The sequence below is a fragment of the Notolepis coatsorum genome (assembly GCF_963971535.1).
Source record: "Notolepis coatsorum genome assembly, chromosome: 5".
Taxonomy (NCBI): Eukaryota; Metazoa; Chordata; class Actinopteri; order Aulopiformes; family Paralepididae; genus Notolepis; species Notolepis coatsorum.
In genome coordinates, this window is record NC_140169.1 from 121,973,296 (window position 1) to 121,989,531 (window position 16,236).

A 16,236-nucleotide genomic window follows, 5' to 3' on the forward strand; every position below is an offset into this window, starting at 1 on the left:
GGAATCAGCACAAGGAAAATGATGATCAAACAAGCAATGCGCCAAGAGGACAATGCCAGTAATGCAAGCTCTGCATCCTTCAGGAGTAACACAGTACAAAGAGGGCACACAGTCAGGCCCCCCAAATGTTTTCTGGGGATATACAGTATGTGAACCTAGCTCCCGACAAAGACGTGCTCTGACCCCTGCCTGCCTGACAAACTCTCCTTGCCCTTTCCCGGAACATACTGTATGAGGACCTGCACCCGTCTTGATCTGGCTGACTACTCCGTTCCTGTGTATCGACCCCTGCCTGTCTGACTCTCCGGTCCCGCGCACACCCCTGGACTGTACGAGTGCTCCCTCTGTGTATCGACCACTGCCTGAATACTCAACCATTCTATATTAAATATACCCAAGACTGGATTTGAACAAGACCTGTCTATCTTTGCTCTGTACTGCATATTGGGTTCAATACCCCGAAACGTAACAGTTTTAGGGAGTATCGTACTGTTGGTAGCTAAACTGTCCATTTCTTGATGTTGTCTGGGCTCTATTTTCATCTGATTAACATACTCCACCACCATGCCAGGGTGACCCTGTTGATCTTTATTGACTTCTATTATACTAATGCATCTCCTTATATTATAATAATGTATAATGAAAGGAGACATGTCTAAACTCTCTAAACGCTAATGTCTAAACTCTTGAAATCTCGAGTGCAATGATTGGTTTGCAAATACTTCACTCAAACTGTCAACTAAGTGGAGGACAGAACAAATAACAGATAGAACTTCTACCTGACTGCACCAATCAAACCGGGATAGTCCCATCAGAACCATATCTACTGGTTAAATCAAAGTGAAATGCCACCCATTTTAAGAATTCTCATATACGTGTAGCCCCTTTTACCCCAGTTGACTTAGAGGGCAGGGCCCTAGGTTCGTAACACCTAGCTCTTACTAATCTAATAATACAAATATACGAATATCTGTTTGGGATATAACATCAATACATTTGAAATAGAAATGATCAAGCCAGACACTTAACTTTAAATATAAAAATAATCTGTATTGAACATAGTGTTATATATTACATACAAATATATACACATTACCAAATAAAGAAAATGTTAGTTAGTTAATAAATAGAGTATTGTCTCTCAAAGGCACTGTGTGCTCAATATCAAAAAAGGAAAACAAAATAACAGAGCTATTACTCTGTACTCAGGTTCAAACTCAAAGGCACCATGTGCTCAATATCAAAAAAGGAAATATAAATGAAAACCTATATCCAAAATGGCATTAATGATACAGCTAATTACAAATGAAATATCCTGTACAATAATACAATATACTAATATACCTAAGCCGGCATCTAATAAACAAAAACAAACAAACAAAAACCCCTGTTGCAGGCCTGATTGATGGGAAACTCACAATCCCATTTAATCTTCAGCTCTAACGAGCCAAAGTACTCACGGTCCGGAGTCAGTGTTCAGGTGGGGGGAAAGGAGAATGTGGAGATTGAGTGCGATGCAATGTGAAGTCCTGGTGCGCCTCCCACGCTGCCAGAGAAAGTCTGTACAGGCCTTGGTAGCACAGACTGCTATCTGGTTCCCGAAGTCTGTACAGGCCCTGGTAGCACAGACTGCTATCTGGTTCTCAAAGTCTGTACAGGCCCTGGTAGCACAGACCGCTTATCCTGTTCTCGAAGTCTGTACAGGCCCTGGTAGCACAGACCGCTTATCCTGTTCTCGAATGTAGTGGGTTTCCGGGTTAGCTATCCGATGCTGGTATTGTGTAGAGCTGGTGAAGGCTCGGGTATTGTGTAGAGCTGGTGAAGGCTTGGGTATATTTTGTAGAGCTGGTGAAGGCTCTGGTATTGTGTAGAGCTTGTGAAGGCTCTGGTACTCTGTGTTTTTTGGTGTAACTCTCATTGTATATTTTGGTGTTTGTAGTACATTTCTGTTTAACCCTAACCCTGTGTATATTTATTCCTTTGTCACCCAGCCTATGGTGATTCCTTTTCTTTGTATTAATCTTTTGTTTCGCACACAGAGACAATTGAAGACAGGAAGATACCCTGGGGTCTACATTTTGCATCACGTAGGTGACCTGATGTTAAAGACACCAGCCTTAGAGTGAGCACCGCCGCCTGTACTTTTGGGTGTCAGCGCCTGTAAGGGGGGGGGGGGGGGGGGGGGGGGGGGGGATTTAATTTCCTTTTATATTTCATTTGGTGCCACTGGTAGTGCTCCTTGATCTCTGTGTTGCTGTGTTTTATAAATAAATACTATTATTTTGCAAATTGTTTCAATGGTTTTGTGTCAATGGTTTAGTGTTCACCTACCCTGTCTGTGGCCTCGTGTTGCGTCCCCTTACTGGGGTGCGTAACAGTTGGAGTGTTCCTTTAATAACAAAATCATATGTTGGGGGGGGAGGGGACAGGGGTAAACAGGGGAGTCACTAGCGGTGCCTGCCGCGTGCAGAGCGCTGCTTGCCCCCACGGGGAGCCGGCCTGGAGGAACGGTTCTGGGGAGCCTGGTCACGACGATCCCTACCGTTACCTCCGGGCGTGGGGCGACTGGCTGCAATGGACGAGGCACTCCCTCCACTCCTGGCCTTCTTCGCCGAAGGTCCAGCAGCGGCGGCGGTGGTGGCGGAGGCAACGGTCACGGTCCTCTGCCGGCGTTGCTTCTTCCGGACATCACCGGTGGCATCAGGTCGGGGGAAATGGGGTTGGAGCACAGAGCGCTCCTCCTCCATCTCTCTGCAGGCTGCCGTCATCTGCTGCATGGCCGACCCGAATAGCCCAGCATCGGAGAGGGGGGCCGTGAGCAGCGGAATCCTCTTCTGCTCCGGCACCCGCAACTGCTCCAGCCAAAGGTGGCGCTGGGAGAGAGTGGCCAGGGCGCGCTCCTTCCCCGCGGCTATCACCTGCAGCTAAGTTAGGTGCAGGATGGCTCCAGCCGCCTGGGCATGAAGATATTGTTGATGGTCATCCAATACCGACCCGCCCGCCATCATCCCCGACATGTAGCGCGCTAGCTGCGCGATGTTGGAGGTCGCAGCCAGGCTCTGAGTCGCGGCGATGTACACCTGGTCACTCCAATTAGCCAACTGCCTAGCCGATTTCCCTTGGGGAACCGGCTTTCGCAACGGCTCCCACACCATTTCGGGACAAAGTATGGATGCCATCGGGCTATCAAGCCGAGGCACCCCGTCCTTTAGCCCCTGGACCAAACCCGCCACCCGCGTGACTGGCACGTAGGCGGGGGTAAGGCCAACAATGCGGGAGATGACCTGTCCCTGTGTCACGTAGGCCTCCATCGACGGGAAGAATGGGCAGACAACGCCCGTCTCTCTCACATGACGACATTGCCAGAGATGACCTATCATGTCATCAGGAACAGGTGCTGGCAGTGGCTGCGGCAACGCCACGCCATTAGCGGCTGCGGCGGCCGCCATGAGCTCGGGGAACAAGGCAAGCAACTCCCCTTGCGTACCTTCCTCCACGTCACTCGCGTCTCTCACGTACGGGAGGCTGCCACGGGCGCCACCATCCGACGCGGCAGATAGCTGGGCATCTTGTCTCAGGGTCGGAGGTTCTAACCCGATCCTGGAGTACAAGGGACCCCAAGGAGACGCAACACTCCCTGCCACTCCCCGAGGGGGAGAGTGATATGTCTCTACTGGGGCTTCGAACAAGAGAGCTCTCTCCCCCTCCATATAATCCTCAGTCTCCATTGGAAATGGAGACGAGGCAAGAGAACTCTCGTCCGGCTCCAGCACAACATCAAAGCCTGGCCGTTCGCCCCTGCTGCTCGCCGCCTTACGACGAGAGCGAGCTGAGGCGAAGAGTCTGCGTCGCAAATCCCCTGCCACCAGAGGAGCTGTCGGCCTATTGGCCGACTGTCCACTGACGGGGGAACCAGGGCCGGAACCAGGCCATCTCATGGGAGATGGAGGCTCAACGGCCCCTCGGAGAGGCAAGCTCACCACCGGGCGCCGCCCGGGCGTATCTGACTGCCACGACTGCGGAGCCAGAGACGCCCCACGACGCACGGAGGATGCGGCAATGGTGAAGCGCTGGTGAAGGGTGACGTTGCGAGCGTCCAAACCCTCCGAAGGTGCAAACATTATGTCTTAGCTTTTCTCGTAAATTTGCGAGAGAGAGAAAAATAAGATACAATGTCCACGTAGCTCCTTTCCAACAACTATTTTGTCACTAAACTCAAGTGGTGTATACAGACACTTGTCGGTGGTGAAAATAGGGAAGGAGCTGTTAGTATGGCCACGACCCCGCTTATGTAGAGGAGCGGATGTGGGTGTGGCCAGGCGGATGGGTGTGTACATGTGAAGACAATTATTCAGTATTAGATTGATAAGGGATAGGGTTCCACTAGAGTGCAGGGCGTAAGCTATACGATATATATAACGACTTTTTACATTTTTGGCACGGAAAGTGTTAAAGGGCAACACCACTCAAATAAAATATTTGAATATGCTATTTTCATGGCCTAAGACAGTTAAATCAGTATTTGTGAACATGAGCTACTCTCTCCCAAAGCCAGAAACCAGAGAAGTAAGAATCAAACGTGTGATGTCATCAAGATAAAGTCTGGAGCTGCTCCACTGACATTGAAAGGGAGACTCATTTTGTGGTTGTTTTCTTTTTTATATCCAAATTAGCTTTATTCTATAGTAGCGGTCTCAGTTATGAAACAGACAATGTACCAATGAACTGTCAACATTCTGAGTGTCAGTGTCATCTATAAAATATTTCCCATTTAATTGTGTATGGAGCAGCTTCAGACTTTATACTTGCTGACATCACAAGTAGTGTTTGGATTTAGGAGAAAGTTGCTCATTTTCCAAAATATGTCGGTACTGTCTTAGACCAGAGGAATAACTAATTCTGAAATTGGGGCGTAGTTCCCCTTTAACATAAACAAGGCAGGGAACAAGATGTCGCAGATATTGCATTCCTGTGTGAATTCTCGGGGGTTCTGACGTACGGGAGATACGTAGGCTAGCTTTACAGCAACGTTGTCTTATGCAGCGAGTCGGGACTCGGGAGGAGTGGAAAACAAGCACGTCTCATCACTTGAAGGACCTAGAAACTCAAGCTGGCTCCCATTTACAAAACCCTTCCATCCGTGTAGAGTCAAAAATAACTCCAATCAGGTCAGGGGGGTCCAGAAGCGCACACACAGACTCTCCATGGAGGAACGGTAGCACTATACCATTATTAACGCAGGTCCTTTGTCATTGCTGTTTTTCCCCCCTTCTACATGTCACATGATTAAGTAATGACCTGTATTTCCTGGCACACCGGCGTTGAAGCCATAATTCACAGTGGTTCTCCACATTGTGCTACACACATATCTCTGTAGAGGTTATTAATGAATTATAAAAGCACCAATATTGTGGGGGGGGGGGGGGCACCCTCAGTTACCACCACTCACTAAGAAATTCCGAGTTTCTAAATAGAATTTTTTTTAATTTAGTTTAAAAACGTTTAACACATCTATATCTTTCAAACAAAGCTACATGTGATTACGTACGTTATTCTATGGCCAGGTTCATACATGGAGTAATTTTGCTCTTATCAATACTGAGAGTTGGAGCGGGGTCAAATACCTTCATCCTACATTATATAGTGCTCATTAACTGCTCCTATGGAGGTGTGCATGCAACATGACAATGCTGTAAATACCAAAATACTACTAGTGACAGATCCATTTGATATACACATGATGTATAGCTTCGTTGACCTGCCAAGATGACACCAACAGGAGAGAATGGTGGGGGTAGGGAGTGAATAATATATTAGGGCATTTGGTGGTGTGTGGATCTGCACTTGATACCGCAAGTGACTTGAATCATGTATGCTTAAAGGAACACGCCAACATTATGGGAAATGCGCTTACCGTCAGACATGAAGATAAATACCAATTTCCTATATGCGTTCAGGAGAAAGCTATCTGGCTGCAAGCTAGCCTAGCTTATAACAAATGAATGGAAGCGGATACAGATCAGCCAGCCTAGAGTTTTAAACTAGGCTAGCTGATCCGTATCCGGTTCCATTAATTTGTGCTAAGCTAGGCTAGCTTGCAGCCGGATAGTGTTCTACTGAACTCATAGAGGAAATTGGTATCTATCTTGTTTATGTAATTTGAATAATTTCCCATAATGTTGGCGTTAAAGTCAATAAATATATTGCCTGACCTGACCTATAGGCCTACATGATACAGTCCAATACTAGTTTGAGCAATATTAACCAACGTCCGATATGAATGAGGATAACTTTCTGCGATAGTGTGAGATCTGACCATAAATATATTTATTTTTTAAAACATGATCAGATTTTACTCTCACGGAGCAGTTGAGACAAAGGGCGGTACGGAAGTTTGTGGGATTTGGGATTTACCCAGTTTAAAGATAATTAACTATTGCACGATTAAATTTTCTAGCTAGATTTATCAGTGCATAATTGGCAGGATAGGCTAGTAATAATATCTGTTCTCCCATAGAAAGTACATGTCTGGTGTAAGGAGCGTGCCGCCAGGAATAAATCATGAAAACAAGACAGGTGTACGAGAGGTTGTCATGCGTATATATTATCATGTTGCCACAGTCTGACTATAGCGAAACGGCAGGTCCAGGCAAGGCTAGTTCTTTTAGTGACGATCTCAACCTAAGTGTAGGCTTTCGTCGATTTTCAGCACAACATCATCATCACGTGGTGTGATTTCCACGTGCAAAAGGTTGCAGGGATGGGACGGGCCGGGGCTGGGGGTGAAGACCCCTGCCTTGGTGTGTGGAACCACTACAGTCTGTCACCAAGCAGGGCAGGGCGATCTGCACTGGATGATCTCTTGTTACATAATCTGGGGTGGAGAGGAGGGGGGAGGGGGCACTCAACTGCTGGAGTGGGGGGATGGGCTGACAAGAGAGGGAGAGGAGAAGAGAGGAGAAGAGAGGAGAAGAGAAGAGAGGAGAGGGAGGGCTCTGCAGTGGTGCAATGCATTGCAAAACACATCACAAACACACACACACACACACACACACACACACACACACACACACACACACACACACACACACACACACACACACACACACACACACACACACACACACACACACACACACACACACACACACACACACACACACACACACACACACACACACACACACACACACACACACACACACACACACACACACACACATTAGGTGAAGTGTTATGTAACAGCAGAGGTAGTGGAGCTATGAAAGACATGCTGTTACCAGTACCTCCCCAAGGCCAAACTAGTAACAAGCCCCATAGGAGAATAGGAATGCTGCCCTTGTGTGAGCAGCCCTTTCCACCCTATATTAACAAACCATATACCATGATTGATGACAAGGGCCGCCGCTTGCATGTGAAGCAAAGGACCATAAAGTCTATTAAAGGACCACTGCCCCTGTCTTTAACAAATTGGGTTCGTAGGTGTATGGTGTGTGTTTTAGCTGTTATCAGCTTACCTTACTAAATGCCATTGACTGATGTTGAAAAGGGGTGTAAAATACTCCATGAGATTTGAAAGTTGTTTGAAAGTTGCTAGGCTCAGCTTTCTGAAAACCACTGAGTTTAACTTTAGCTAACACTCTACTACAAGCTCAAACTTCCACATTCCGTTGGGTGCGCTTGTTATTAACTCCCAGGTGCTCCCGGTTGCTGCGCAAAAATGTGAATAGCTTGTAGTAGAGTCATACAGTAACATTAGCAAAAATAAACAGTAGTGATTTTCACAAGGGTAAATGGGACCTACCGTAAATCCTCAAATATAGGACGGGTCTTCTACTGTATTTACCTCAGCTGCAAAGAGCACCAGGCCTTTATTAGAGAGAGGCTTATATAAGAGGCAGGCCTTAATTTCTAAAAATTACACTCATGGACATAATCCCTTAATTTTCAGACTTTTAGTTTTATTGCATTATTATTATTATTATTTATTTTTGTATTTTTTAATATGTACATTGTCTGTCTACATTTATTTAGACTAGCATTGCTATTTAAATATTGAGTGCAGTTGAGTAATTGTGGGATTAACGTAATTCACACACTGAAGTTGGAACTGTCTATACTAGGTTGCGGGGTCCGGGGACGGTTTAGCGTGTGGTACCTTCTCGACTTCCGCAGTCGAATCGAGTTGTTGACATGCAGGGAATAGCTTTAGCTGACACTATCATAGCATCATGATCTGTAATGTGTCAACTGGACAACGCCAGCCTCGTCTGCCAACGCCATATAGATAGCGAACGTTAACGTTTGCAAACTAAGTCAACGTCATCCAACGGACACCACAGATCTAGATATTATGACAACGTTAGCTAGCGCTAAAGCTAACGCTAATGCTAACGCGAGGGAAACGTTAATGTACGGTAGTCAGTGTAGCGGGAGGCAGCACTTGATTTGCATTGGCAAGAGTTTATCTCATTCTATATCACGGCACGAAAAATTTAAAATAAATACTTTTTTTTGCGACCTTATATTAGAGACTGGCCTGTGTTTGTCTAAATGCATCAAACCCCAGGCCATTATAAGAGGCCCCTCCTTTATTGGAGGTCCCTCCTCTATTAGAGGATTTACGGTATGCCTACTGTGACATTCAAGTTTCACAGATCAAGGGTACTACGACTATGCTTGCACCTCATGGTACCAAAGCACCTCAAAGGAGCTAAAAACAAAATTACAAACATCTCAAAACAAACTGGTCAGACTACTGCTTGACCTTACTCCTAGAACCCACCTCACCCCTGCCCACTTTGACAACCTAGGATGGCTTAGAGTAGACGACAAAGTACAGCAACTTGCAATGGGCCTGGTCTACAAGATACACTACACGACCAAGGTATCCATGTACATGTCAAAATACTTCCCAAAGGTCAGTGAATACCACGATCACAACACCAGAGGGAGTTCCACAAATCATGTTAAACCCAGATTCGGCTCAAACAAGGGACTAAACACGTTTCGCAATTATGCCACATCAATGTGGAACGCCCTACCCAAAGCTGTAAAGGAATGTGAATCACTACCCACTTTCAAAACCACTCTAAAAAAACACCTACGGGAGACTGCAATTCGAAACTGGCCCCTGTAAATGTCCTAACCCAACCCCCTCCAATGTACAGTAAATGACCAAGTATGGTTTTGTCAATATTCCAATGTACAGTTTTGCTTGTACAGTGTAATGATAGTTTGTTATCAGCGAGCCAGGTGCAGATTTTGCCTAGTTCAGGTTAACCCTTTCACTGCCACACAACAGCCGGTTAACCCTTTCACTGCCACACGACAGAAGGTTAACCCTTTACTATCACACAACCGATGGCGACCGTCGGTTGTGTGATAGTAAAAGGTTAACCTTCTGTCGTGTGGCAGTGAAAGGGTTGACGGGGACAATCTCTGGTAATCATGAGAAGGTTTACGAGCTGCGAAGGTCTGACTGTGAGCATAGAATTGTATATAAACTGTGAAGGCTAATTTCTTTCTTACTTCATTGTGCAGGCTCTGAAGATAATCTGGCAAGTAAACTACGCGGCCTGACACCGCTAGCAGCTTGAGACTGGAATTTGCATAGTCCTCCTGATTCAATCCACAATAGCAGGAAGTGCTGGCGATGAGAACGCAAAATAACAGGAGAACTGGCTGCAATACATCAACCTTGGTGCAAAATCAGATAGAGTCCAACAACAGAGGATTTCATCCTGCTGCATTGAAAATAGTTATTAAGGGCCGGAAGAGCTGGTGCTGAGATAAGAGAGTGTGACTTCCAGGGAGCGAAACAACAGCAGCTACTGTGGGAGGAACGTTCTTAAAGCAGCAGACGTCTACGGCCCAGACACAGGCTTACTACGTGGACCGCTGCCTGACTTTTAGCCTAAGCCCCTATTAGCTTTTAGTCTAAGCCCCTATTAGTATTTCCTGCGCTCAGAATTAAGAAATTGAGCAAATGAGGGCATCGCACTATTGACTTGCTTGTATTTAGTTAAATCCCTCAAAACAAAAGTATCGTGAAGTATGGAAATTTTTCACAGCAAACATTTTGACGCATCATAGAGTGGTAACTGCACATCTGTAACATTGTAACGTTAATTGACATTCACATTTAGTCATTTAGCTGACGCTTTTATCCAAAGCGACTTACAAGTTGTCAGGAGGGGTACACCAAGTGTCGAACTTGAGTGCATAGTAGTGTAAACATATTAGCATAGTAGGTAGTAGTATAGGGATAGTAGCATAGTACATAGTAGATAGTAGCAAAGTACATAATAAACAAAAGAAAAAGATTTTGTTTATTATTTATTTGTATTATTTCAGATATTGATTGAAGAGGTGTGCTTTTAGTCGACGGTGGAACATTGGATGGATTTCAGCTGTCCTGATTGTGGTGGAAAGTTCATTCCACCATCATGGAGTGAGGACAGAGAATAGCCTGCTTCGTTTTGATGACCCCCCAGGAGCTCAAATAGGAGTGGGTCTCAGGCGGCCAGAAAATGCAGAGCGTAGGGGTCTTGAGGGTGTATAGTTGGAGACCATTGACTGGAGGTAGGAGGGGGCATACCTTAACCATAGGTCTGTTCCATTTAGGTGTGCTAATGACCGATGCCAACCCCCTGGCACACCTAAATTGAGTGGACCCAATATTAAGGTTATTCGTTACAGCTGTTTTAAGCATCTATGAAATGTCAAAACATCTGATATGAAAAAAGGTCTATTGACCATAATATATATATATATATATATATATATATATATATATATATATATATATATATATATATATATATATATAATTATATATATATATATATATATATATATATATATATAATTATATTATATATATAATATTATTCACACGGTGACCATTTTTCTCTTATGTCATGCTCGGTCGGGTTTTCTTTCCAACCCACCCTAGGGAGATTTCACCTGGCACACAGAATCGACCTCAGTAGCTACAGGCCTACCAGTACCGACACTCCAGTGTGTTCTTCCAAAGCACTGAAGCCAGAGAGGGAGAGGGAGTAAACAAGGGAGTAACTGAGATCCTGATAGATCCCGTGGGTTTAATGTGACAGCCATCTGGGATCGCTGGGGATTACATCAGGGGTTGCCCTGATGGAAGGATAACCGCAGATGGATTCCTGGGAGCGCTGGAGACGTAGGACTCGGCCTGACGAGGGATCCGCTCACTCAGCCACTCCGGTGGCAGAAGTTACATCCGTCGATGCCACGGGGACAATTAGTGTGTAAACACAGAGTAAATAACCAACAGCTGTGCACTACAGTGACTAAATATAAACAGGATTGTAGAGTCTCAGTCGTTCATTCATGGCCTTGGTCATTATCCTAGGAAATACCCTAGAGTCAGCCCTGCACGCTGCAATCATATTATGTCCTCCCCCTCTGCACCACGCCACGGCTGCAGCAGCACACAACAAAGTGGTTGGACCATAATCTGCTGAGTTTGGGCAAATCTATCACGACATGTTAAAAAAAATTATAAAGGACAGGAGGAACAAATAGTTCTTCACTGACCCAGCTGCACTTGAAGGCGCAGATAAGAAGTGGGGGGGGGGGAGAGAGAGAGAGAGAGAGAGAGGGAGAGAGAGAGAGAGGGATAGAGACAGAAATAGAGAGAGTGAGAGGGACGGAGAGAAAGAGAGAAAGAGGCAGTGAGAGAGCAAAACCATGTGACCTGGCTCTGAGTGGGGTAAAGGGCTGACTTGCAGCAGCTACAGTTATCTCAGAGGTAGCAGGTGAAGGGAACCTCCCTTCTTTTTTTTAGGAATGCACTGTGGGAAAACTGATTAGCAGCGGATCTCACAGCGGAGAGGGAGTCGAGTCAAGGAGTTGAAGGCCAGACGGGCACTGGACCTTCAGAATCAGAACATTCAGAATCAGAACACTCTGACCTCTCTCAGCCAAGGCCAGGGAGATAAGAACACCAGCGCCAGACTACACAGCACAGTTAGTAACCAAGAACAACTCTTCCTCATTTTTGTACGGTGAATAGTGAACATGGCCAACTACACTACGCATGCGCTACATGCACGAGCGGTGTGGCGGCGCATCCTTATTTAAAACTACTGTAAGACGACGCGTGCGGCTGGGGGAGCAGGTGCGTGTGTCCGTAAAGGGAAACCTGAGCGGGCGGCGCTAGCGGCTCACCAGGTCCCTGTGGAGCACCCAGTTGGCGTGGAGGTAATGGATCCCGTCCAGAATCTGATACAGGAGAGATTTCACGATCCCCCGCGGTAGCTGCATGGGTTTCTTGTTGGCCTTGGAGGCACGGTGGAACTTGATGATGTGCTGGAAGGGAAGGAAGGAGAACCCGTCAGGCCTGTTCTGTCACTGCAAACAAATACATGGCACAACGTTTTGGTGTCTGTATATTATGTAATATGTATGTAACATGCCAATACCAGACAGGGTTCTCTGTAGATTCTCTGTGTCAGAGAACCCCCCCCCCCCCCATACTAAAATCTGATACCAACGACCATGCACATGAAATCAAAGACACTTAGACACAAAGACACAAACGTTTTGGTAGATCTCTCCAATGGAGGAAGAACATTTATTAGATCTCAATAGAGGCCTTGCACAGAATGTTGTGTGTTGTTCTTCCAGCATGGCTGCCTGTAACATACAGTAGCAGCCATCGTTTTGTACACGGCAATGGAAGAGACAACGGTTGCCATGTGGAAAACAATGGTTGCTATGTGTAGATCTATGAGAAATATATATCAACAAAAACACAATAATTATTACTGGATCTTGTAAACAAGTCACAGTAGAATAGTAATAACATGTTTTTACCTACTCTACCACTGCACAGAAATTAAGTATTTTCTTTTGAAAGTGGTTACCAATAGTTACAGGCAGCCATTCCGTGCAAGGCATCTATTGTTTTTGTCCGACTGACCCCCAAATGAATGGTCTATATACCATTAGGTAAAAGTAATGGATCGCATGGAGCAGTACTCTGAATCAATATTGGCAGTGGAAAAAAGTGGTATCGGTGCATCCCATAATAGTCACTACTATGATGATGTGATTAAAAAAATATTTGCAGGTGCATTGCTTAGAGACTCACCCAGAGGTCGTGTTCCGCATAGTCGAAGAGGAGCCACACCTTCCGGTCACTGTGAGACAGGAACACTTTCTGCAGCGCGATCACGTTGGGGTGTTTCAGTTCTCGTAACAGCTGGGGAGGGAAAAAACACAATGGGAATATTTGGAACACGGTTAATCATAATAACATGCCGTGAAATGCATTAGTATTGTGTGTTTTTTAACCCTTTCACCACCACACTACAGAAGGTTAACCTTTCACTACCACACTACAGACGGTTAACCCTCTGTTATTGTCGCAGTGAAAGGGTTAACCCTTTGGTAGTGTGGTAGTGAAAGGGTTAATAATAGCAGGCAACGTCAACAGAAGCAGCGTGGTTCGTTTCGTATGAGTGGACTGCTGGGATTTCCCATGCGTCACAGAAACCCAGCAGTTCAGAGCGGTCTGTAGACCTAGAATAACTTACACAACACCAAACATCAAACACTCCCCAGATCAAGATTCAAGAGTTTATTCATCACATACATACCAGGGCATACAGTGAAATGCGGTTAACCATGCCCACTACGATTGTGCAAAAATACAATAGTTATAATAGTAAATAGTAATAAAATAAGTAGAATAGACATGATGAAATAGATGTTAATAAATCACTTAAAGGCACTGGGTCCTATGTACACTACTATACAATATACAGTTTTTACTTCTACGTCCCTATGCTATACTTGCTGTTACTAACTATACTATGCAATAATCACAACAAGTTCTTTTCTGAAAGTGTCCTTTAATCACTGGAGATAAACCCTTGGAAGCAGCCTCAGCCAGGGACAGTGCATGGGCTCCAATTCAACTACAGTTGAAGCGGGTAGAGATCAGGAAATTGGACGTAAAATGGAAGGAATACGATTGTTTTCTCGAATCTCATTAATGGCATCTTCTTGCCGTTCTAATTGAACAGAGGAAGACCGGAGTGATGCCAACCGACCAGCAGGCCAGAAAGCCAGAACTGAGCATTGGATTGGATTCATTATGTAAGATCTATGGCCTCTGTATTTAAGTGCTTTAGCCAGACCACTGCTAACGGGCCCAAAGCAGATGGTTCAGACAGAGCGCCGGGGGCAAAGGAATCACTGGAGTTCACAGCAGAAGCCTTCTGGCACACGGACTAATGTTTCCATGCAACTGCATCTTTATCAGAGTCGTTTGCTTGACGAAGAGGCAGTAGCATCAAAAGGTTAGTCAATGCACCAGAAATGAAGGCATGTCCACGGAGAACTTCTTTGGGGTACACTTCTTTGGGGTACGCTTCTTTGGGGTACGCTTCTTTGGGGTACGCTTCTTTGGGGTACACTTCTTTGGGGTACACTTCTTTGGGGTACGCTTCTTTGGGGTACGCTTCTTTGGAGCGGCTTCCTGCACACTTCCTGTTCCTTTTTGCATGCATCAAAGTAGAAAGCCATTCAACCCTTGCGTGGGGTGCGCTTGGCACACAGAGGAAGAATTCCGGCAACAACCAATCAACGTGGGACTTTGTCTCTCCCCTCTTGGGAGTGACACTGTGCTGCTTTTGCATGCTACCCTTTGTCTATATGCTGTGCTTTTTCCAGTTTGTAGCACTGGAGGGAATCGCTCAGAAGTGCTGGTCATGGCTACTGTTGTTGCTAGGCGTCTATTAAAAAGCGTGGTGCTCTTTTGCTAAAAGTAAAAAATATTTCCAACTCCTAGTGCTCAGCGCTGAGCGCTGTTGGGAATCCACCTTTAGCGTGTTTCCATCAAAACAAAACAAGAAAGAGGTGCCAGGCTGGAAAAACAAGGTCCTCTATATGGACACGCCAGAGAAGCTGATGGCATGGTGGAACCTGGAGACCCTCCCAGTCTCAGCCTCATACCATACACATACTAACCATCCCCTGTCTACTAGTACTAACTAACACATCTCTCACTCTAACACGCACACAGTCACGCTATTGCGTTATTTGTGATCCTATCTTCTGATCATTCATGGTGTTTGGGGAGAATGCGATGTCTGTAGGGGGTGGTGGTGGGGCAGGCGCTTCTGAAGGGAGGAGATGAGGGTTGAAATTAGCTTATAGTCTGACTATCCTGGAGTTGAATTATTCATCTGAATAGGCTAATGTGATTACTCTCTCTGTGTCACCTGACCTGAAATCCGTGGAAGAAAATACCTCCTGACAGCTCCGGGGATGTCGGAGAGACACCTTATAGCCCTGCACTGAAAACATTGAAGACCAGGGCGTCGGCTCACAGGGCGCGGCTGTAATTTCAGACCATCCTAGACACTGACGTTGAGTTACAGGGCACAGCAGCAGCAGTGGCCCACTCTGCTCATAGCCATGCACACTATATCACTGTACCCTACACCCCCCCACCCCCCCCACACACACGCGCACGCACGCACACACACACACACACACACACACACACACATTTAGAATCTTTATTTATGTCCACATAAAGACAATGTTTAAAGGACACAAATATTATCAGTGCACTTGTACATTGTGGGTTATTCTGATACATTCGTGCCCAAATTGACAATGGCAACCAAAGTTACACACACACATGGATGATGAACCTGACAATCAACACACAGCTCATGGATACCGATAGCAGCGTCTTCTCCAAATTGCGCTGCCAATAATAGCTGACACTGAGCAATATCTTGCTAATTGTTTGGCTCTTCTCTTCGGAAGACCGGCCATCTGAAGGCCTCTAACACCCAACTTATGAACATGACCCAGGCTTCCAAATATGAAGACCAAAAGTTTACAGTTGTAGCCCAGTTGTGATATGGTATGCTTTAACAGTTGATACTTAAACATTTTGGTTGTAAAGGCTTCTTCTAGACTGTAGTCAAACGTACAGCCAACTTCTGGAATGAGAACCTCTCTGTTATTCTCATTAACAACAACAACATCAGAGAACAGTGAATTGTCACTACACAGATTGAACATAATATGGCTTTACACTGCCTGGTGTGCTTATACAGCACTGTTGCAGGTGACCCGAGTGTGGAACTGACACTGCAATCAGATCAGATCAGATCAGATCACACACACGCACACGCACACACACGCACACACACACACCTCTAACTCTCT

The 16,236-nt window shown here is 45.6% G+C and overlaps 1 protein-coding gene across 1 annotated transcript in view; it reads right to left on the reverse strand.

Moving 5' to 3' along the window:
* The window catches only part of LOC311228327 (cyclin-dependent kinase 19-like), a gene marked incomplete at both ends in the record, with an annotated part of 184,626 nt that overhangs the window by 54,438 nt on the left and 113,952 nt on the right, over positions 1 to 16,236 (reverse strand). The window contains 2 exon segments of the mRNA XM_084314236.1: positions 12,211 to 12,351; positions 13,136 to 13,246. Of these exon segments, the coding sequence (XP_084170362.1) occupies positions 12,211 to 12,351; positions 13,136 to 13,246 (252 nt within the window).